The 25200-nt window shown below is 38.3% G+C and overlaps 1 protein-coding gene across 23 annotated transcripts in view; it reads left to right on the forward strand.

Moving 5' to 3' along the window:
* SOX6 (SRY-box transcription factor 6) overlaps positions 1–25200 on the forward strand; it is a 451605-nt gene that overhangs the window by 337276 nt on the left and 89129 nt on the right. For 18 of the 23 annotated variants that reach the window (XM_048853489.2, XM_048853504.2, XM_048853488.2 and 15 more), the window contains 2 exons: positions 3394–3517; positions 12107–12186. In XM_048853489.2, coding sequence (XP_048709446.1) covers positions 3394–3517; positions 12107–12186 — 204 coding nt within the window. The remainder of the gene's footprint in view (positions 1–3393; positions 3518–12106; positions 12187–25200) is intronic. The other 5 variants (XM_048853511.2, XM_048853492.2, XM_048853496.2 and 2 more) reach the window with 1 other exon arrangement.

Consider the following 25200-nt stretch of genomic DNA (forward strand, 5'->3'; position numbering starts at 1 on the left):
GTATATCGTGTATTTTTTTTGGCTTACTCTTTAGTGCTATAACAACTAATTGATCAGTCATCACAGTGTATCCACTATATCGTTAATATTCATCTGTGCTTTACAGCTGATGTCTGCTAAGCATAATGACAACTATTTGTAAAATAATTCTTGGTGAAACCATCCCTGAATGTTTGCATAACCAGCACCATTAGATTTAGGTACAAGAGAGTTAAGAAGTCTCGGGATGTCTAGAAAACAGGCAAGAGCAAAGTTTGTAAATGTTATGGTACAAAGGGAAGACCATGGAGTTTTCTCAGAAATAGTGTTTGATATGTGTCCTAAGTAAAATATGGGATATTTTTGCCATTCAGTAAACACTTTTCAGTCCACATGAGACTAACAATCTTGATGTAAACCATTAAAGTTAATGGAGCTATGCTGATTGACACTGGCTGATGATCAGGCCAGTATTCAAGGAATATTTTAAGTAATGATTATAAAGGATAGCCAGAGCATACAATGATAAGGTTTTTCTGCGGAAAAGGACCTAGGGGTTCCAGAGAGGATGGTTCTAGACTATTCTCAGTGGTAGAAGAGGACAGGACAAGGAGTAATGGTCTCAAGTTGCAGTGGGGGAGATTTAGGTTGGATATTAGGAAAAACTTTTTCACTAAGAGGGTGGTGAAACACTGGAATGCGCTACCTAGGGAGGTGGTAGAATCTCCTTCCTTAGAAGTTTTTAAGGTCAGGCTTGACAAAGCCCTGGCTGGGATGATTTAATTGGGGATTGGTCCTGCTTTGAGCAGGGGGTTGGACTAGATGACCTCCTGAGGTCCCTTCCAACCCTGATATTCTATGATTCTATGATAATAATTTATAGTTATCTAGTCCTTTGCATTTGGGGCATCTCAAAAATATTTAAAAATATTTGGAACCCAATCCATCTCAGAAAGAAAATTCCCATTGAAATCAATGAGGGGGGGAGCAGTATTGGGCTCTTTATTACTTGAACTTCTCTTGCCTGCTGTGAAGTAGGTTTTGTGGTAAAAAGTGATAGTAAGGCATGGTGAGGCTCAGTGAAAGACTAATTTTGGGTGCCCCAGTTTTTGGGTGCTCAACTTGAGATAACAGGGTGTTCTAAATAGTGCACCCAAAGATTGAAGCACCCAAAAGTTATTGGTCACTTTAGAAAATGTTGGCCTAAGTAGCTTATCTAAGGTAATTTAGCAAGTCATTGACAGATCTGCAAATAAAACCCATTGGACATGACTTCCAGACTTCTGCTGTCCTTGATAAGTGAGAATGTGCATTTGCTCTCCATTAGGGGAGAGAAGTTTAAATCTAGCCAGCCACCCCCTTCCCCTCCCCCCACCCCCCCGGCTCCGTAGGACCCCAGTGACAGAGGCTGCCTAGTGGATGTGCTGAATCAATGCATGCTCTAACCCCGATCCCCACCCTGGTCAGTGCTCTCGTCTTTTGGCCCTGTGCTGGCACCGTGAAGCCCTCTGATGGAGAGGAGTTTGTGGGCACCTTACATTGTTGCAAAACCCTGGGGAGACTTTCTGCTACTGGTGACTGGGAGGGAGCTATCACAGAGCCTGGATCATTTTGATTATTATCTACTTGGAAAGTACTGTAAGTGATTGTAGAACACATTGTGTTAAATGCTTTCCAGATGCTGTAGTTGTATTCCCCGTCAGACACTGATATTGTTTTCACTTGTTGCATACATTCTGAGCCAGTATGCACTAGCATCCTACACAAAATTAGCACTGTTAAATCAGAAGTTAAAGGCTGGTACTGGGCACCTGGGGATCAACTCCCATTTAGCCAAGTTAAGCTCATAGCTAACATTCAAAACCAGGCTTACCTCAGCTAAAATGAAAGAAATAGCTGCTCAAAGCTGGTTTCTTTCACGCCCCAGTGCCATGGCAGTAATTGCACAAAGACCTTTTTATTATAAGTTGATTTTCCTGAGAAATGGATTCAGAAAAATACTGTAAAGTGTTTATTTTTTGAGTGACCTTTATTAACCTACATCTTAGGGCTTTCCCCAGAGAAGAGTTTTTGGTAAATTAACCCTCATAGACACACAGTAGCATTTCTGCACTGCATCAGTGGTTGTGAAAGGAAAGGAATATGACAAGAAAATTTGGCACTGTTTAAACAATGTCATAGGTCAACATATGGGATTTGACCAAAAAAAAAGTTTTTAGGAATTAAAACGAAAAGAAATCACTTGAAGTTTAGTTTAACTTTTTAATAGTATTTAATGCCACCCATTTATGGCAGGATAAGAGGGCAAAAATTCTTTCTGACTGGAAAAATAATGCCTTTCTACACTTCCTAGTTTTGATATTTAAACCGTTATGTGTTTACTTTGTTACTAATCAGAAAAATGCTGTAATCAAAGCCTTCAGGACTGTTGGGGCTTGGGGGATAAACAAAAATTCCATGTGATCCCATCCAGTGTCTCTGATATATGTATAGCATAAATAAAGAAACCAGGAAATTAAAATGTGAATTTAACAGACATGTTAATGTCACATCTCTCACTTTCTATATGTCGAATACAAATGCTGATATAAGGTGAAGAATTTTCTGCTTTTGCATGTTTGCGCTCTTTGATACATTTATTAAGGTCAAATGCAATTTGATATAGTAGAATTTATTCTGAAATGCTCTCTGAAAATACAACTCCATAATTACTGAGCTCCATGATAGTGCATAAAGCTGTAAAACTGCTTAGACAGACAAGCAATTTATATGTTACAGCGAGGTGTGTATGGTGAAGGATATTAGTTTAATTGGGAGCCAAGATGTTGTAGCTTTAAATCTTTAGAGATGGGGTGTTGTCTAGATGACTAACATACTGTGGTGAGATTTTGAAATAACATACCTGAACTGTTGGCATATATACTAGCAATACAATAGCGTAAGATCTCTGAAATAAAATTACCTACCTTAAATATGTTAAAATATGAAGATTAAAACTGCTCTTTAGATATTAGGCTGCCTTTAAAGGGTTTATCACTGTGATTTCTAAGCTCCCAAAGAGAAATAAAAATTTGAAAGACTAATACAAACGTAGGCCACTTTTTTATTTTCTGAATATGAATCTATAGTATATTAAAATGTTGGTTTCTTTTTGTGCAATGAAATGTAAACACAAGGAATAATAAAAAAAATCAGCAAGAAGCAGGATAAAGTGCAGTGCACAGAGACTGTTACACTTTTGACACTCCGGGAAAACAATGTTGGGGGCGGGCTTTGATGTGATAATGTGAAATTGGTGAGGATTACATTAAGGTTCTGTGGGGCTGTGTGAACACAAGTACACTATCAGTGCTGGAGAAATACCTGTCAAGATAAATTTGTGCTCTTTCTGATCAGAGGCTCTCTTTTGTTTAGCAGGTTCAGGGTCACATGCCTCCGCTCATGATCCCAATTTTTCCACACGACCAGAGGACGTTGGCAGCGGCTGCTGCAGCCCAGCAGGGATTCCTCTTCCCCCCAGGAATAACTTACAAGCCAGGTAAGTTGACAGGGATGTGAAGCTATTTAACATGTTCAGATATTTACTGAGACTTCTCTTGTGATCTGTCTGATACAGATGATGTTACACAAAAGGACTGGCTGCTTGAAAATAATTTGAAGTTTTGAAAGTCTAGCTGAAAATATCTTCCGAGTTTAAAGGGGATAATTGGAAGATTGGTTACTGAGCCCCATATTAATTTCACTTCTGTAGCCCACAAAATCAACTGCTCTGAATTTATTGACCCACTTGCCTACCAATTTGCATTTGGCAAACCCTGAATCTTAATACTTCTTTTATTGCATGTCTTATCTGCAGCATGTACACATACTTGTCTTTTATGCAAAAATTCTTACCCTTAATTAGCAATAAAAGCAAAAGGCAGGTATAATTTAATTAGCATACTTCTTACAGGCAACTTTCTGTTTGATTTCAATCTGAATAATAAAGGTTTCAGTAGTTCAATCCCAATTATCATTCAGACTTGTAACAGGTCACATAACCTTTGCAGTGAAATATGTTTTGAGATGATTTAGCAAATGTTATGATTTCTTTCTTTATTCCTCTGAGTTTACTGGACTCCTGGGGAATTCAATTAGGGATATAATGGTTTGAAGCTACTTTCAGAGCCTTCTTGTAAACAGGGTTTTAAATGTTTAAAGACATGTTGCCAAAGGAATTCAATGTAAAAAGATAGTTAAGTAAATAAAAGACAACCTTATTTTCATTTGTACATTCTTTGTAAGTGACCTCAGCCCAGAAGCAGCAACCTTATTTTGCTCATTAATAATATTCCCTGCTAAGCTCTTTTTAGCATATTAACCTGATGAATATTAACCACAAAATCTGAGTGTAACACTTTCTTTGGATTTTAAATGTGATATTGCAAAGTAAAGGATTGATCCAGCTCTGACTAAAGTCAATGGGATTTTTGCAGTTGACTTCAGCAGGAACAGGTCCAAGTCCAAAGTAAAATATAAGATGTGAACAACCTATTTAATAAAAGTAAGATTGAGCCTAAAATCTCTGCTTAAATGTTATATGAAATGGTGCCAAATTGGATTTCAGCAAGCATTTCCATTTGTCCCATTTCATTTTGTGTCTTTATTCTGCGTGAAGGAGGATCATTCCTCTTTGGAAACAAAAAGTTCTCTTTCTGATAATCATCTTACTTCTATGCTCACTTTTTCAGCCTCAAAAATCCCAAAGCACTTTACAAATTTAGCAAACTGATGCACAACCTATGCAGGGAGAAGAGTTCATCCACCTCTGAAATTCAGCCATCGCTGGCATGTAACTGTTTAACTGCCCACAGCAACATTTTGGGACAGAAAATGAAAATGAAGATTATCTTTTCCAGCTGAAGTGCATAGAGAGGCAGAATACAATTATCAAACTTCAAATCTGTCCAGGACACCAGGGTTAACACCCTTACTCTTATACACCCTCTTTCAGAAAAGCACCAAAGCACTTGCTTTAATCCGATTGATTTTATTTTTCCTGATTAGAGAGGCTTTCCTGAATTGGGGATTTAATGGCCACTCATGATCAGGACCTGGACTTTACTTCTCATCTCAAAGACGACACCTCCACTAGTGTCTTTTCAGGCTGTGTAAGTGAATTGGGTCAGTACTGACTCAAAAGGAAGAGTGCCACCTATTTATCACCAATACCTTTTCCTGCAGCATGTAGGTTTCTTTAGAACTCCCCCAGGCCTCACTGCTTTGCTTTTGTCCTCTCAACTCACAACACAAGGTAGTATGGCTTCAGGCTATTTTATTACTCTTGTGAACAAAGAAAAAAATGTGTATAACAAATATTAAAATATTCAAGTAACTGACTAAAATGGAGGCCTGGATGTCTCAGGACATTGCTAATGGGATATGAAACTATTCACTAGTAGGTTACTGGTTTGAATCCAGCTCAGCTTGGTAGAAACCAGAAGTCACTATGATCTGACACTGTTCAGTGGCTTGTGTGAAACGAACATGTTTATATTTTAATGTATTTATGAAGTTCTCTGGCACGTATTGCTAAAGTAGCTGGCTGTGTTAGTTCAGTTTCTCTTGGACAGCTCTCATCATTAAAAAAAGTCACCACAATTGGTATTGATTAGCGCCACCCTCTGCCCCCTTTTTGGCAATCTCAGTAGAGAGGTTTACGAAATAATGAAAATGGAGACAAAACTACACTATCTTTCTTCACTGTCTTTCTTACAGGTTGTTCCTCTAGGTCAGGACTGAGGAACTTTGTGGGAATTTGCACTGCTCCTATTTGTGCTTTCATCTCCAGGACTATAAGACTAATTTGAGCACCAAACTCACTTATATTTTTAAAGGAAGGTTAAGAAAAGAAACAGACAACCCTTTAAACATTAAAATTTTTCTTCCCAGTTGCTTGCTCACTTTCTTTTTAATTTCCACCTTTTTTCATTTAGGCAAGGCAATATGTTTACTGTGCTAATTCTCCTTTTCATTTGGAAAGCACAGAGGGACAGATTTTGAGAAGTTTTCAGCTCCCAGCTGCTTCCACTTGTAACAACAGGAGCTACTGAGTGCTGAGCACTTTTGAAAATCTGGATACTTTGTTTAGTTGCTTAAGGAAGGGTGTGGTCTTTTGTGAATTTGGCCCCAAATTCCATACTATCTTAACAAAAAAAAAACAGCTATTCTTATAAAAGACTGGGCCGGATCAAGTCCTTTCATGGAAAAACCCAAAGGAGAGAGCAAAGCTCTGTGTGGTTGTGAAGCCTTGCTCTTGGAAAGGTTGAGGAAGGCTTTGCAAAATGTACAGGCTACAGTTCCTACCAAAATCTGCTGGGAAAAGAACTCCCTTCTGCATGCAGCCAGGAGTCATGGTGGATGGGTGCATGGCCCTTCTTTCCAAAGATTGGAGTTCCAGGAGATGAACCAGGCCAATGCTAGCAAACACACATCAAAAATAATAAATACATAGGGGAAAAAATGAAGTCCCATGCTCCTTTATGTAGCTCAAAGTGGTATAATGTAATTTTCCGGCATGGTAAGTACTAATTGAGAAATCAGAGCTGCATAGATCACTTAATTAATTTTTCATACATATTTCTTTCAGTATTTATATTGTATACAGGATTAATTAAAACTTGGGGGCGCTGTGCAACTAAAATTGTTGTGACAACTGACCTGCAGGCGCTTGATGAGCCTACCAAAGTACATGGCTATGGAGGTTGCACCATATTCCAGTGGATGCTTAGAGTGGCAGCTTTTAGAAAGCCAATATTTGCCAAGAGACTCCACACAGTTATTTTGCACTGGTTATTTTGCATTCTAATTACAGCGGAAGAACTGTGCTATCAGCAGATGGACAAATGCTGACCTTTTAATGGTAAGCACTGTACTTACCACTAGGCATTGATCAGCAATTTAGGTGCTGAACTTCTACAGCCGTTCAATTCTCCCCCTTTCTCCAGCACAGAATAAGGGATTGAATTTAGCTTGACTGTTACATGTGTTCAGGCTTATAGGAATGTTATCAGGTTGGAGCATCATTGAACATGGTCACTAAGGCCCTTGCAATGCCCTATCCTGAGGCATGAGTTATTTCCGATCCACTGATTTGGGCAGCGTGTAAGAGATTTCTTCTCCTTGCACTGAATCAAGGTATTACCTCCTGCAGGTTTCATGACCCTTGTGAGAGAGCGGGAAAGGAGGATAAGGAAAGACCAAGGATATGGATTAAATGTAGACAGGAGTCAGGCCATTCTGTAAGCAGCTATGCTCCTTCTTTCTGTTTATGGCTGAGTGGGAGATGATCTGCTTTGGGAATACATTAGCTGTCTGCACTACCATTTTTTGCAATCTACGTAGCTTAGAAGGCCAGGGATAATTTCTGCTAGATAGAGACTTCTGACAAACATGTGTTGCAACAGTTCTTTTTCAGATGTATGAGGTGTAATGAGATAGACTAGTAAAGTTAGGAACTTTGGGTAGTTTAGGGTTTATCTAAATCAAGGGATGTAGATTGTGAAACCTGATTTTGCATTTGTTTGACTAATGTGCTGTCGTGTATTTCAAAGCAATTACTCATACCTCATGCATAAAGTTTATACAAATTGTGATTAGAAATATTGAGAAATGACTTCTATCTGCCTAACTGGAGCACTTTGCTGTTCATTATGTTTGCAATACAGAGAAATGTAAAAATAGGAATTGTTATTCCTGGTCACTGTGAGTAGCAAAAACATCTTTGGGCTGATTCTCCTCTGTTACACTGGGGTAAATGAGGAATAACTGTTGAAATCAGTGGAAATACATTGGTGTAAAGCTGATGAAAGTGAAGGGAGATTCAAAAACATAGTTATCAGACTGAACTTCAGACAGTTCCCACAACCTTTAAAGTTTGTCGGAAACACATGATAACTTCCTCAAATTACATGCCTAGCTAATCTAAATGACTGGCATCTTGACATCTTTGATTGATACCCTTTGGTTCTGTTTCCAGTTGTTGGAGACGTCCTTTCATAAAATGTTAACAGTAGTTTGAAATGTTAAAACTGTGTGTGTATTCTCAATGAGTCGCTCTTATTGTCTACTTAGTGAAATGGCTGGACATCTTTGAGTAGCAGAGGTGCTTAAAACAAACCTATGAGAGTCTTGTTCCTAGTGGAAATTCCATAAGACTCCATTAAAATTCTTCTAATGGTTCCTACTGGCTTCTCCTGGTTGGAACCATGAATCAGTAGCCTCAGGAATCACTATACCAATACATATGTTGCTCAGTATAAAACCTGACTTAACAGTAGTACCAGTAGTAGCCAGATGAACAGTTTCACCTGCAAATTCTACTTTTTTACCATAGGCAAATGCTTGTCACTGCAACTGCATTTATTGAGGGGACAAGATCCCAATATGACACTGCCTTGGTGATACCTGACCCAAACAGTAGCACAACTGTTGCCATTTTATGGATTAGACTCTCCATAGGATCTCCACAGCCTATTGTCTTTATTAACAGTTTGACTAATCCTAATGTCCTTACATAAACAAAACTCCCATCTTCTGCAAAGACTATAGGACTGGGCATCAGCTTTGTTACACTGATGCAAAATAGCAAACAGTGTGATGGAATGAGTAGAGGTAGCTGCAAACTCTCCCCAGACTCTTTATTACCATTGGAAAATGCACAAATGTCAGTTTCCAACCCCATATCAGATGTCTGTAGAATTTCAAGGAAATTTACCAAAATGAGTAAATATCTGGCATATCTTGCAAGATGGAGTGGAGCCATATGTCTTTCAAAATGTGTTAAAAACAAAGAAAAGTGGCAAAACTGAGGAGAAAATTAATCTAACAGACTTGTCCATTCTGTGTTTCCTGCCTCATAGGCCACCAAACCTTGATCTGAAAAGCAAGTCCTCTCCTCTTGTGAATATGATCAATTGAGCTTTATTGCTGAATCCAAGAAAAACTAAGTAAGAGATATTTAGTTGTTCTAGCTGCAGAACAATGTGGTCCAACTGTGTGCTGCCTTTATTCAGTTAGAAATGTTGCCCAATCTGACAGTGAAACAAAAGTCTGGCAAAGTTTTGTATGGCTTGTAAACACCAACTTATATACAAACAATAGCAGCCAAACATAAATAGACAATCAACAAAGCAGGAAGATTGAAGAGATCAGTTTGTAAAATGAGAAGGAATGTTCAGATTTTCTTCTTCAGGCATTCTTCTCACTCCCTGGTTATCAAAGGCCAGTACACACCGGTACCTCAAGCAGACCTGTTTCAACATGTTGTGTCTTCCTTTCTACAAAGAATGGGTCCTCACGCAAGCATTCCAAATCCAGAAACAAATTTGAAAAAAATTGCTACAACATGTTGACTGATTTCTTGCCAACACAGCTACCGAGAAGCTTCTTGATCCATTCTTGCATGGAGAAAATTAGAGGGGTAAAATATGTATCTTCTGTAATTAAAAATTTAAACCAGTCCATGCCCTGAGTGCTTGCTTTCCTTGAGGTGCGGGGGAGGGAAAGTACCTTTGTTCTGCCTTTACTCCTGGGTGTCAGCAAAGCATTCCCTAGCTCTAGAGGTATTAAGTTTTGTTCTCAGAATAATGATATTACAGTATACCAGGATTTAACCATGCACGGATTACTTTAAAATGCTCAAGTTTGAACCAAAGAAAGAGACAACACTGTATTTTTTTTTAAAAACCCATAAATATGAATTCATATTTTTTCATCAAGAAAAGGGAAAAACTGTTTGTAGCAGCAGGTGAGCCAGGGTGTGGTAGAGAAACTAATAAATTAACAGTGAAGCTATATATATATATATATATATATATATATATATTCTAGCTATTTCAAACCATAGAAGCATGACAGCTGTGAAAAAGGAGTGCCGCAGGGAATTCTTTTAGAGTTTGATTTTTTTTAAAATATGTTTGACATGGAAAATGTTTTAATACAAATAAAGCAACTGGTATTGAACTTAAAAAGTGGAGGGAGGGGGAGAGAGATTGCTGTGTGGAACGGGAATGAATAATTCATGATATTTAAAGAAAGAATGCCTCCAAAATGTTCTGCAAGACAGTCCATGCTGATAGCTTGAATGGTTATTTTCCCCCCCATTTAAAGCATCATTAATTCAACATCTTTGTGGGGTTTTTTTTAAATCTGGTAAGATATTTACCAAAGAAACATTATTTAACTTAGATTAGGATATTCTTTATTCAGATAGTTTAGTTTAGATATCAAGGAGATAGGCAGAATTATTTAAACATAAAGAGACAGTCTTGTACTATCAGAAAATAATTTAGTTGTTGTTTAAAAAAAACACTGCAAACTAAAATCAACCTCATGGAAGGGGGAAAAATAAGATCAGATATTTTGAACATTACTCCATAGGATACCAGCACAATATAGTGTTAGTGAATGCATTGTAGCAGAGCTCCATATGCAATCAGAAGCCAATTGTTACTGGCCTGTGTACAAGCACATACTGTGCTCAATGGTCTGATGAGGTATTATGGATATGATGCAAAGAGACCTTGTGGATTAGAAACTCACAATTTTTTAAAAAGTGAAAACAACTTAACATTTACACTGAGCTGGCTGAGTACAGTAGCACTTCAGGTGGTAAACAATTCCAACGAATCCAATGACTTTGTGAGGGCTTCAGGTATTAATGTATATTTGAAAAAAAAAAAAGCCCTTGGAATTTCCTCACTATATTATTCTGGATGCCTTTCCTTTGTGTCTTCATTATTATATTCTACTTTCAATGTAAAAAAAAAGTTGAAAATAATGTGATTATTATAAATATAAAAAATGTTCAGAGGAGCAGCCTATTAAAATATAGCCTAGAGAGAGTACATAACACTGACTTTAAATAAGGAGCCAGAGCCAAAGTGATACTCCATTAAATCATGGTTATAGTGTAATTTATCCATCACTGTATTAATTTTTATATTACAGGTTCCACAGTTCCACTGCTAAACTATTTTCTTTGCCAGCATTCCTTCATCCTTTATATTGACTAAGCACGGTTTCAGAGTAGCAGCCGTGTTAGTCTGTATTCGCAAAAACAACGAGGAGTCCTTGTGGCTCCTTAGAGACTAACACATTCAACTAAGCATGTTAATGTTACTGTATGACAGGGATCATTGCAGTGTCTTGAAGTGGGAATTCCTATAGACTGCTATGATACGCAAAGTTGCAGCGCTCATTTCAGATAGACAACATATCTTATTTTTCAGCATATTAATCATAATTGAAATGAACAATTATTTAAGTTATCTAAGGATGCTGAGTTCCTTAAGCTCTCAGAAATGGAGGGTAATCAGCACCTTCCTGTGTTGAGATCTAAAATGCTATGTAGAAATTAAGTTTTTGTGCTGTTCACAAGCTGTGGAGTTTTCATATAATCTTTTCAATAAAAAAATCTGCTATGATTAAAATACCTTTCATATGGGCATCTCAAAGCACTTTACCAATACCGGTTAATCCTCACAGCAGCCCTTTGAAATGAGGAGGTATTGCCACCCTCATTTTAGAGATGAGAAAACTTAGGTCACAGAGAAGTTCCAAAACTTGTCACGCATTGAGTAAATGACAGAGCAGGGAACAGAACACAAAAACTGTAAGGCCTGATCCCCAGAGGTTCTGTACAACTGCATCTGCCATTATCTTTAGAGGGTACTCAGTAGATCTCAGGATTGGGCCCTAGCTCCAAGATCTAGACCATATTATATAATTCAATCAGTATTTTTGAAAGTCATTAAACTTTATCATAAGTACGGATATGTTTTATGATATGTAATAGAGTGTACATGCTTGAATTGCACATTTACTCCTTTTAATAAAAAACATGAGCGTCACATTTATGTTTTGCCAGTTTGCCTACCAGCTATCTGGTAACAAAAAGTTCCAAGGTAGCACTGCAAGTCTGTGCCCAGCTAAACCTTTTGTTTTTGCAGATGTTTGGGCTTAGAGGAGTGTTGTAGGGCTTAGAGCAGCGTTGTGGAGCACAGGCAATGCGAGGTCCATGTTTGCACTTGCCTGCTGCTATTCTCTGCTCATTGTCTAAACCTGTATGCATTGTTCTCCTCGACAGGTGATAACTACCCTGTGCAGTTCATTCCATCAACAATGGCAGCTGCTGCTGCTTCTGGACTCAGCCCTTTACAGCTCCAGGTATGTGCCAGAACAAAAAAATGTGGGACAGAAGCCAACACTTTAGAAGAAAACTGCTAACCACTAACCAGCTGTATGCTAAATAATAGTCTGAATGTTAAATAATTTTTTAAGCATAGCCCAGAAGAATTAACACCTTATATACTTACCACACTGAAAATATAACAGCATGCTGTGAAAGAAAGACAACATTATGACTTTGTACTGTGTGTTGTATGTCAACTGAATGAATATTTTTTTTTAATTATATGACCAGTTGTCAGGAGATATGTTCAGAGATCTTTTCCAACTTTATTTTCCTCTGACTCTCTCCCTCTAAGTACGCTACATGAGCTATAGCTGGGGCATTGTGTATGTCAGAAAAATATGCTTTGTTGTTTCTTTTTACTTTTTCTTTCAGTTGCTTTTTCTCTCAAACAGTATGGTGACAACTGTTTCATAAATTGCTAACTCTCAGCTTCCGTAGTTATGTAATCTCAACCTTTCCATGCATTAAGCTGCTCAGATGCTGGGGCAGTGAGGGTTCTGGGTTTGGTCCCTGGCTAGGTCATTTATTTGTTTTCACCATATATGGAAGTAAATGTCATGTGAAAATGATTTGCACACCAAATTATTAGCCTTTAAAAACAGGAACAAAGAGAAGCCAGGCAATTATAGACAAGTCAGCCTAACTTGGATACCTGGAAAGATACTGGAACAATTTATTGAACAATCACCTAAGAGTATGATCACTTGATAAATGATCGCCAACATGGATATGTCAAGAACAAATCATGCCGAACCAACCCAAAAGGATAGAGAGGAAGTGGTAGACATGATTTATCTTGATCTTAAGACAGTTTTTGACACAATTCCACATGACATTCTTATAAGCAAACTTGGGAAATGTGGTGTATATAAAGTGGGCGTACAGCTGTTTGAGAAACTCATCTCAAAGAGAAAAGGAGTACTTGTGGCACCTTAGAGACTAACCAATTTATTTGAGCATCAGCTTTCGTGAGCTACAGCTCACTTCATCGGATGCAATGAATCATCCAATGAAGCGAGCTGTAGCTCACGAAAGCTTATGCTCAAATAAATTGGTTAGTCTCTAAGGTGCCACAAGTACTCCTTTTCTTTTTGTCAATACAGACTAACACGGCTGTTACTCTGAAACCTGTCATCTCAAAGAGTAGTTATCAATGGTTCACTGTCAAATTGGGAGGATATATCTAGTAGTGTCCCACAGGGTACAGGCTTGGTACTATTCAATATTTTCACAAATGACTTTGAAAATGCAGAGTATGTTTATAAAATTAGCAGATGACACCAAGCTGAGAGGGGTTGGTAGCATTTTGGAGGACAGGATTAGAATTCAAAAGGACCTTGATAAATTGGAGAATTGGTCTGAAATCACCAAGGCAACATTCAGTAAAGACAAGGACTGTATTAGGAAGGAAAAATCAAATGCACAAGTACAAAATGTAGAATAACTGGTGTTTAGTGCAAGGAGAGTTTGTGTGAAACAAGTGCTTTTATTTTTAATTTTACATTCACAAACTAGAGCCTGCTCCTAGATACAGCAGGTAGCTCTCTGTTCTGACCAGCATTCAGAGCACTTCATTGCTATAAATGTAAACCTTTGAACTCTCCAGCCACATCACATAATAATAGCAGCTACTTCACACAGAAGGCCTGTGTTGTAACAATGGATTAATTGATTGCCAATTAACTCAAGGCAATTAAAACATTTGTAAAGGCTAGTGCAGATCCTCCTCATATACTTGTTCCAGATTACACACATTTGTGGCTTATCCTGTTAAAAAACTGTAATGAAGACAAGGCCAGTGTCTCACCGTCTACCCCATTATTTATACCTGTGCTAGCTGGGTGTGCAGGTCTGAACTCTACACGCCACCACAAGTGACCCACCTTCAGGGGCACAAGAGATCTCTCAGGTAACTAGGACCAATCCTATGGGCCAGACGTACACTAGCAAAAAAGGTTCACCGTGAACAGTTACACTGAAGTAAAGCTACACCTTGCCCTGTATACACTACGTTTTTACAACCTTAGCTATCTCATTGTAAAATAAAATAAAAAAATAAAAAACTCTTTAAAACTCAGGTGTAGATGTAGCTATGGAGAGTTCTAAATATCATGGCGGAGACTTGGGACTGGTGTGTATTCAGTGGGGAGTCAGTACAGCGAGCAGAGCGCTGGACTGATGTGTTCATGGCAATCTGTGTTGCACGATTTCAAGGTGTTTATGTTCACCTTTTCAGCTTCAAGCATATGTGAATGAATCCACCCAAATCTGCCTTCTGCTGGGTAGTTTGCAAATACAGTAGCACATACACATGTGGCAGGTATGCATAGTGGTTGTGTACCATTGCTGGTGAATCTGTACAACACATGCCTGTTGCTCTAATTAGTGAGAGTGATGAAACTTGCAAATCATTTCTCCTCACTGCTTCTTTTCATATCCTTATCTTAATCCCTCTTCTTTCTTGCCGCCTTGATTTTTTCTTTCTACTTTTTAAAAGTTTGCACTCATTTAATCAAAATCTCCTGTAGGCTCATGTGCAAGCTTTCACAGCAGTCCTGGCAGTCCTATTACTAGGAAATCTTGTATCAGCTTAGTTGACACACAACTCAGCTGTCCCAGCAGACCTGACTGCATTAAATCTTGTGCAAAGTCCCCCCAAAAAGAGGAAAAATGTTACAGCATGTTCTTTATTGTTTAAAAATCTGCTTTCATTTTTGGGTATTTCTACAAAGCAGTTTATATGGTAAAGAAGGAAATGTCGCAACTCTGTCAACAATTTCTGATAAACTGTTGATAGTAATGAAGCATTACAATTATGTTAGCTGGAGTTATTCCTAAACAAAGTGAGCTCCATAAAACCTATGGTTCATAACTTTTTCTCCTGATCTAGTTGTGTAATTTGTCCTTCAAAGTTTATCACTTATAACATTAATGAGCCTTGGCAAGTCTTAACTATAGTTGCAGCTGTGTTCTGGAAGCCTGAAGGTTTTATAATCAAGTAAAGAGAAAGAGTTTTAAAATTGTAAACAAATACACATTTGTCTATTTCTATTCTTCCTCTTTTATCTTTCTTCCTAATTGCAGACAAAGTAAATGACCTTTTGTTACACCGCTGGGTGCAGATCCAATGCACTGCTGAAGCATTGCACAGTGTGCCTCAGGGGCACAATATTAGTAGAGTGAAGGCCAAAGAATGCTATTTTTAGTTGAACAGTTCAGCAGATGGAGGCATGAATACTCATATATCTGAAGGTTGAGGGGTTTGAACCATTAATTTTGATAATGTATTTAACCCTGGGAACAATCAGAAACTGTAACTCTGAGGTCACAGTGCTTTTGACCTCTAGAGAACAGAGGGCACTCAGTACAGTAAACAATATATTACATTTCTACTTATACCAATTCTCTCACACATATAAATTTCAGAACACAGTTGACATTTGCTTTCCTCAGCTATTTTAGTGCTGGTCCTTAAAGTAAGTCAAGAAGAATGTGCAGGAAAGAGGCCAATGTAATGCGACAGTCATGTAAATATAGACTTTAAATAGCTAAGACGTTAAATGTGGCTGTTTATGAAGAAATATTATTCTCTTGAACTAGAGTCTTAGTGACTTATTATTTCAATGAAAAAGTTGTTTTAGTGGACTGCCTCTCTTTATGAAGTTTCCTCTATATGTTGTAACCTTAAAGCAATTTTTTATTGAGGCTAATGTGGTCAGATGGTCTTAGCATTGACAGAAGGTGATTTGGTCCCACTCTGTTACCACATCATGTAAAGTGATATACCTGCCTTATGTCTTCTTATTAAATGATGCATGCTCCTCTTCAGCAAATATAGCAGTTAAATATCACACAGCGTAAATATTTCTAATTAAAATATCTCCATGTGTCAGCATATTGGTAATGTATTATTTTAATCCATTTATTTTGTTTATGAAACAGTGACATATGTTTAGATTGTGAAATATATGAGCCTTAAAAATCTCTTTATTGAAGAAAATTAATTCCTACAATGCTGTCTCGGTAATGTGTTCACTCACCCAGTCAGTCACTGGCAGAGCTGCCACTCTTAATGTTGGCTAGACACACTTTAGCAGTTTTATCTGACATAACATTCTCGGATGTAGGCAATAATAATTTTTTCAAATGCAAAAACCATTGGATTTTCCTTTCTTTTTTAACCCAACGAAGAATGGGAATTGGGTAAACACGAAAGAGATTCAGTGAGACCAATCAAAATTAAAATCAGCCAGTTACCTTTTCAAAGGTAGACACTGTAATTTGTTTGTCAGCAGGTAGGTGTTTGGGTCAGCACTGTGAGTGAGTGACTGTCAGCGGGAATTCCTACAAGACAAGTAATTTCACTCAATGTATTACTGACAGATTGCTTACCTCTTCGAATCACTAGAGAAAACAAACTTAATATTGTTACAGGCAGAGCTTCTGTCTTCATTAGCCTCGTAGAATGATTTTATCTAGCACTCAAAGACTACTGAGCTCTGGGTGGGCATATTTTAACAGAATGCTTCTTATTATGATACTGTGAGTAGTGGCCTAAATTAAGGGAATGGCATGTGCAAATTTAGGTTTGTGGAAATAGTCATTTAAATATTTTTGTTGTGTTATTTTATTTCATAGAAATTGTGGGGCAAAAAGCTCAAAAAGAAAGAAAGAGAGGTTTTAATGCAGCTTTGAGAGAGCAAGCAAGCTCTTTAATACAAAAATAAAATTAAAAGCTTGCCAAGCCTGCAACAATTAGACAAATTTAATTAAAATTAAAAGAATATTTATACATGTTCTCTTCTTCTTTCTCAATGGGTGCGTGAGCACGTGTGTGTAATATCTCTGTTATCAAGTTTAATTATATCAATGGTAATGAAAGGGTATCAATGAAAATGATGTCAGTGAGTTGCTGTTTCACTTTCTCCTTGCACAGTTTGGGGTTTTTTGGGGCTGGATACTTAATCCCTTGACCCTGCTCCCTATGTTTTCTCTCATTCTTTCTGATCTCCAGCTTTAATTTCCATCTTTGGTGAGTTTGAATTTCTTTGCACCTTGGCAGTGTAGATTTCATCTCTTTGTGAAGAAGAGCGCAGGAGGGGAGAATGAGATGTGGCACAGTATTAAGAGACTAAATGACAAATATTTAAATTCACTCATCATCAGGAAGCGCATATGTATAGAGTTTGGATATCAGACTGTTTACTGCAGCTCTTGTTTTAATGTGGATAGGTTGAATGAAAATTCAAACCCATGTGAACATGGAAGATTGAGTGTTTCAATCTGAACAGAAAGTTTATGCAGCCTAACAACTGGCTTCCTCTGATCACAAGCAAAAGTACTTTTAAAAGCTGTTTTTCAGTGGCTATTAAGACATATGCCAGCAGTGTGTATCCACTCCAAAGCCAGTCAGAAGAAGCAAATAAGCTACTGCTACACTGACCAATAGTCCCCTATAGACCAGTGCTATGATATTTCATGAGAGGGCTGGCACAATTTTAAAAACTTTATTTTAATTGTGATGTGTCTTTGGGGAGCATGCTAGCTATGAAACCCACTCAGAGCTGGCAGTTGCATCCCTCCAAGCTTTTTCGACATGTATATGGTATATACCTTTTGGGAATTGGCTGTGAAGTGTATTTCTGGAAGTTCATTACATTTCTGACAGCCTTATAGCAAACTTTTTAATGTGAACTATAGGTTACACGCAGAAAAGGATTTTCAGTACAAGGTTGTTCACATATCCAAATGGTTATCTTTTTTAATGTACTTATAGATCCATAAGTATGGAGAACAATGCAACAAAGGCAGTTCTGTGTGGAGATAGTAAATACAGTAGGGCACTGTACATGTACAGACATTCCACTGCCATATCTCCATTCCCTTGCTGGCTAATTGTTAGAGTAGTAGTAATATGAATAACTCAGTTTCCCTCTGAAGTAAAAGTTATAAGTATGGTAACATCTAGAAGAGGAAGTCATTTAAAAAAATGGAAAAAGACAGAAAAAATTTCTTAAAGTTTCATAGACTGGGAAGTTAACATCATTTGTTTTCTTTGGGTGGTCTTTGAATAAACAAAGGAAGCATTTCCTACAAGTGGCCCAGTTTAGACAAAAACTAAAAGACAATTCATAGCTAAAAGAAAACAAGAAAATATTCTAGAAATCAGTTATCAGGGTCATTGGGGCAAGCCTCTAAAGATGATGAGATGTGAATATTTTTGTTCCTCCCATTCTGATGGTCTAAGATGTGGTGTATTTGTTTGGCGAGTAATGTTTTTAGAATCAGCATGGCTGAAAAATTAGATAACCATATTAACTGTACTAACTCTTGAGTTTATGTCTCACAAGAAGTATTGGAATCATCTGTCCGTTCATAGACTCAGCATGAAGGCTACATAAGCATTCCATACCGGATTCACAGAAGGTATGCATATAACTCAAAACAAAAAAAGTGTGCAGGAAGTCAAGGAAAAAACGAGCATGGCTAAGTGGCAACATTCAAAGAGTTATTCAAGACAAAAAGGAATCCTTCGCAAAACCAAAACCCCAATCCCAGTGACACAAATAGAATGGAGCAGAGACTGTGCTGACAGGTGTTATGTAATATGGAAATTAGGAGGGCTAACATCCATTTGAACTACAAATAGGCAGATGTAAAAACAAATAAAAAAGAAATTATTTAAGACTATTAGAAGCAGGAGTGTGAAATTGGTGGGGCTGTTGGACTTCCTGGGAGTAAAGGGATCACTTGGGAGTGAATTGGTAGGGCTGCTGGAGTTCCTGGGAATAAAGGGATCACTACAGGAGGATAAGGGTATTGTAGAGAAGCTAAATGATTTGTCCCATACACTTCAGGATGAAAGGAAGACAAGACATCAGAAATGTGGTTTATGTAGGCCACAACTTTATAAAGTAACACATCTGGGAATTATATTGTAATAACTCATCCAGTGCAGCCCATCCCTTCTTTGTAATCCATTCAACGTGGGGGAGGGATGCGATCAGCCCCCTACTCTGTTGGCTAGGTCTCAGTACCATTGCTGAGACCCCACTGTCCTCCCTTATCTGAGGGCTAAGAGGGAAAGGAAGAGAGGATTGTATCCTCCCTGTTCCAGTCATTAGGAACCCCAACCCCATTCCCCACCTAATTTAGCAGGTGCCGTCTCCTAATCTGCTTCCAATTCTGGTTTATCAGGGAACCAGACCCCTACTGAACGATTACCTGCACTGGGCACTTGCCACTAGGATGCTCCAGGAATTTGCTTAGCTGCTTCCTCTCACCTCTGCCAGATTCTCCGATTGGGGAAAGGGGAACATACTTGCACATGTGGTGGTTGTGCGTAGAAATTAGACAGTTTTGGATGGAAATTATTAAAGAGATTCATTAAAGAGATTCATTTTATGACAAAATATTGGCTTCCTAGAGATCCCTTGACCTGCTTACTTAATGCTCGAGTAAAACATCTGCATTTTAAACAGAGCACATTAATTTTCTTCTTATTGTTAGGTGCTAGACTTTGAATTGCATGTTATTGGAAAAAATGTGACCCCCTCCTCCTATGAAATTTCGGCATAGTAAAATGTAGACAGCCCTTGGAACAGAAAAGCTTACCTATCAAGTACATAGACAAGAGAAGCACCAAAAATAGGATATGTATTTAGAAATTGTCACCCTTTTTTGGGATGCTCAGCAGAGGAGGGGTCTCCAGCCAGCAAACCAGAATCTTTAGCCAGGTTCTTTAAATATTAACCTGGTCCTAAATAAGTAATTGCAGTATAGTATGTTAGCGTTTGATTGTAACGTTTTCTTAATAAAATGCTTTAAAAATACTTCCCTATTAGGAGGGCTAACGTGGAATTTATACAGCAAATAGCCAGACATAAAAACAAGTAACAAAATATTATTTCAGAATATTAGAAGTAGGAACACTGACCATGAATTGGTAGAGCTGCAGAACTTCCTGGAAGCAATAAAGGAGGATAGTTGCTGAGAGAGAGTAGAAAATAGAATCAAAATAAATTATCACTTTTAAACAGGGAGAAAAGCTTAATTGTGAGGTGTCCTGAGGTCCCAGCCTCAAATCTGATTTGTTTAATATATTTAGAATTTTGTGACAGTTTTTATTAATGATTGGAATTGGGAGTGAACAGTGAGGGGGAAAAATATTCAGGTAACCAACAATTATTCAGATTAGTAAAGGCCAGAGAAAACTGAAGAACTTCAGAGGGATCTTACAAAGCTAAGCTGAACTGGTAATATGGTGGTAGATTAAATTCAATGTTGAAAAAAGCAAGGTGGTGCTCATTGAAAGGAATAATTGTGAACAACTTGCTGAGTTCTAAATTAACTATAACCACTCAGGAAAAAGTTGGGCTACATAATGAAAACCTCTGCTACCTGTACAGCAGTGGTCAAAAAGCAAACAAGGTGTTAAAAAGTATAAAGAATAGGATAAAAATAATACTGGAAGTATCATAATACCACTATGTGAATCAATGGTATGTTTTCACCTGTGATACAGTATGCAGTTCTAGTTATCCACCTCAAAAGAGATATAGAAGAAATAGAAAGTGTTTATAGATGGATGACCAAAATGACACAGAGAGACTGCTATATGAGGAGAGACTGAACATAGTTGGACTGTTACATTTAGATAGAGATGTCAGAAAGGTGTATGAATAATGGTGTAGTAAAGGTAAAATTGGGCTCTTCTGTTTGAGCTTTCCCATAATGTGAGAATAAGGGGACATTAATGAAATCAAAAGACAACAAATTAAAAATGGATAAAAGGAAATACTTTTTCACGGTGTAATATTAGACTTTGGAACTCATTGCCACAAGATATTGAGTCAAGATATCAGTGCTTGGGAGGATTACAAAAAGACTACACGTGTGGATAATGAGAACACCTTCAGTTATATTAGATAGAATAAAAATGGGATATGTACTTCAGGGAGTAAACCAACTACTAACTAACTGGAGTGGACAGATTATTCCATAATTATCCACTACCAGATTTCTTGCATTGTCCTCTGACTGGCCACTGTCAGAGGAAAGATACTAGACTAGGTGGACCAGTGGTCTGAGCTGGTGTGTGAATTCCTGTGTTCATAGAAAGAAAAATTTGGGTAAAAAATAGCAGAGTAATACTGAAGAGAACACACAGGAAATTTCAGACCACATTTTGAAACAGGCCCCACAGAGTCTGCCTTTGTAAATTCTTCATTTGCAGGTCGAAGATGCATTCATACACAACACTCGTAACTGGGTTTACAGTTACTTGATTTTGATGTGCAACTGTGGAATTTATACACACACAATTGCAGGGGTAATTGTAGAGGCCCATTTTGCTCTTAATTTTTAAAATTATTTAAAACAAATAATTTGTTTGAAAGTGCATGTAAGTTCTAAATATACAGTAAGAAATTTGTATGAGAGATCTGCAAATGGCCCATAATGTAATTATTTTAAAAGTTTCAAAATAGCTTTTAACTAGGGCTGTTTTATGGTTCACAAAGAAGACATTTTACTGTTTTTTGCATTTAAATCTATGTTGAAAATATATTGACTTATCAGGTAACACAGCATGCTGAGAGGGGACAAAACCATTTTTTAATGATATGTTAATTGAATGGGATGCTAGAGGTGCACTTGAATGACTTTTTTCCCAGATGTGCCCCAGCTGAGTGATAAAGCTTCTCCTGATCAGTAGAGCCAGTAGATATTTATTATATCCCTAGTTGTCATCTTCCGGTTTTGCTAGTGAAAATAATGCCGTGGCTGTGAACTACAGTGTGAACCTCTCTGTGGCTCTGCAGTAGTAGATACGTTATATAGCTTAACCCTGCAAATTGCACTTTGAAAACATACCTCTTAATTGTGACTTTCAGAGTCTTCTCACAAGATGGAGACACCACCACATGGGCTTAAAAGTGAGGTAATTTAACTGGGACTCTTTCTCTTCCCTGATTCTCATCCACTTGTAGGAGTAGTGACTTCTTGTTTTCTCATGGGAGCCTGTAGAAGTTTAATTATATCAGTTTTGCCTCTCAGCATCATTAGTAAATAAATGACTAATTTTTTCTGTCTACACAGTTGTAGGAAATATTGATGTAAGCAATAGTTGTGTGTGCTATCTGCTCATTCTGAGAGGCCAGCTATGTATTCTACACCTTTCTCCCAAACCTGATTCAGAGCCTCACGTATATATATCCAGAAGATATTTGTGCTGTTCAGTTTTTATATGTACAGCTTTCTATTGCTTTTGTCTGTTACTGCACTTTTTTTGTTTTCTCCCTGATTTTGGTGCCAGGTTGGCAGGTCTAGAAATATCCATGAAACAGGCAGCAGTTGCACATCCTTCTCCATAACAGGCACGTGTTTTACTCCTGACTTGATAACTTCACCTTTTGGGTTAGGAAAGTAATGCAGTTCTCAGGTCCCTTCTAATTCATTTCACAGAGGCCACTGTATAGCCATCAGACGATACCAGTTTTTAGTCATTACTTACATGAGCTAGAATCAAACTAGTAACCATACCCCACTACCAATCCCCTGAATCATCCAATCCTATGTACATTTTGTATTACAGGCAAAAGTATGAAAATCCATTAAATTATGAAATACAAAGCTTCATAATTACAATCAATTTGTCAGCTTACTGTACATCCTTGGTTCCTTTCCTTGGATGTAGAATTACTGCGTATCACAAATCCCACCTCATAGCTTGCAGCTGCCACTGCTGTAATTTCCCCGGGGCACTTTCATTCTGCTCTTCTATGTGTCTGCTACCCCTCCAACTTTGGAGTTGTCCGCAATTTTGCTCATGTTGAATTGACACTAAAAACAAAAACAAACAAAAAATCTAAAAAAGACATCCATGGAGCATCCATGGAAGGTGTAGAAATTAGTTTTCAACTTTTTAGATTAATTGGTTAACAAAACAAGTCTCTGGAAATCCTAAAAGTCCTGGAATAAGCTACAACTGCCAGCCAGCATTCTGTCTCAGTACTGAGACAGAAGCTGCTCTATAGACTACTAGGTTCCACAGTACCAGAACTGTTGATTTATTTAGACATTACTGTACCAAATGTATAATGGTTGTATGCAACAGTGTCAGAGCTACTATGTAAGATTTTGCAGGACTTAGAGATTGACTGCTCCATCCCAAATTTTGTGATATATTGTGCTGTCTGATAGGGTCACCTAAATCAGAAATAAGTCATCTTGTTCATCCCTGTGCAACGTAAATAATAGTCTACGAGAGCTGTGACGTAGCTATGAATCAGCATTGTAATTACAGCATTATTTGAAGGAATACAAACCTTTGTGCTTAGGAAGGACTTTATTGCCATTGTCTGGGTACACCACAAGAAGGACAGGAGACACTTGCAATGGATTTTAATTGGGCCGCAACTTTAATATATAGGTGTCTGGGACTACCTGGCAGATAAAGTGTACAGTGCAGGCAAATCCATGCTTATTCAAATCAATTCTCCGGGGCTTCCACCAGGCCCTCTTTATTTAATCCATGCTTATTCAAATCAATTCTCTGGGGCTTCACTCCCCCCCTTTTGTTTCCATCCAGGTCCCCCAGCTGACCTATGGCTTGGCTTGTACCTTACCATCCACCACCCTCGTAAGAGGGTTAAGGAGGGCTATGAGAAGGGACGGGGGAGGGTTTGGCTCCCTGCCGTACCAATCAGGGGAGTCCCCAACCCCCTTCGCCATTCTGTTCCTTTATCCAGTACCTCCTTTTAAGTCCTTTACCTGACCATTTATCTGGTCACTGGCTGCCTTCCCTATGGAGTACCTGCACTGGACATCCACCCAACCTTACAAAATAAGTTGCGGCATGTGGCCTACCACCTTTTCTTCTCACCAGGAAAGGTCCTCCCTCACACCCGCTGTGGGGAAGGCGAAAAAACCTCACTGCACCGAAGCCAGTTCAGGTAGTGCGGGAAAAATTCCTTCCCAGTCCCCATTTAAAAGGAGTGACTAGCATAATGCCCACAGCAGGTCCTAACCCATCCTGCCATTTGCCTCCACTAGGGGAGGGAGGATGGGTGCTGGCTTACTCGCTGTGTGGAACAAAGAGACTTGCCCCAACCAGGTTTCGTACCTTTATGCCCTTTGCACCTCACATTCCTGGGGTGGCGGGGGTGAGTCATTGCTTCAAAGCTGGCCACCGAGCACCTTTTCTACAGCAGTTTCTGTCCTCTCTCCCTCTCCCTCCCCCCACCATAAAGCAGAGCTGTCCTTCCCTGGTAAGCCCCAGACAAACTCTGACCCACCTTAGTTGTGGTGCACTCATTTTGTGCAACTCCCTGAGTTAGTGGAAGGGCTGAGACAGATCACCTAAAATGCTCGTTCCTTTTGTCATGTCCCATGATCATCTTTCTATTTTAATTATTATCTTTTAGATAAAAAGATGCTCAGTGATATTTAAAACTCTTGAGCCATTATCTGCAAGGAATCATAAATACCTAATAGAAGCATGTGTTAACCTTAGCTTTTATGTATTTTGGATACAGAGCAGTAATCATAACCTTCACAACCAATTTACATACTGTGTATACCTTTGGCTTTCCCCCGCTCTGTTCACACCATCAAAGAAGGGAAAATTAACAAGGCAAGTTAATCAAGGAGTTATGACATTTGCTCACTATGAGAAAAAGCAGTGACCACTGTGGAATTTACAGTATGTAAAGGCTTGCTCACTCTCTCGTGTTTCCCCCCCCTACTATTTGGCTAGGATTTTTTCCAGGTTATTACAGTTGGTATAGTGAATAGTCAAACCCAGGTTTTTGGGTACCAAGCATTTACATTACCAGCAGGTATTTTAGTGAAACCCACATGGAGCGGGGCAATTTCAGTATTTCAGTTCCACTCTATTTCTATTCCCTAATTCAGACTGCCGTCTCAGTGTATTCAGCAGGTTGTATGGCAGCAGATGAAACAGATGTTTAGACCATACTGGAAAG

This window comes from Caretta caretta, chromosome 6 (genome assembly GCF_965140235.1).
Source record: "Caretta caretta isolate rCarCar2 chromosome 6, rCarCar1.hap1, whole genome shotgun sequence".
Lineage (NCBI taxonomy): Eukaryota > Metazoa > Chordata > Testudines > Cheloniidae > Caretta > Caretta caretta.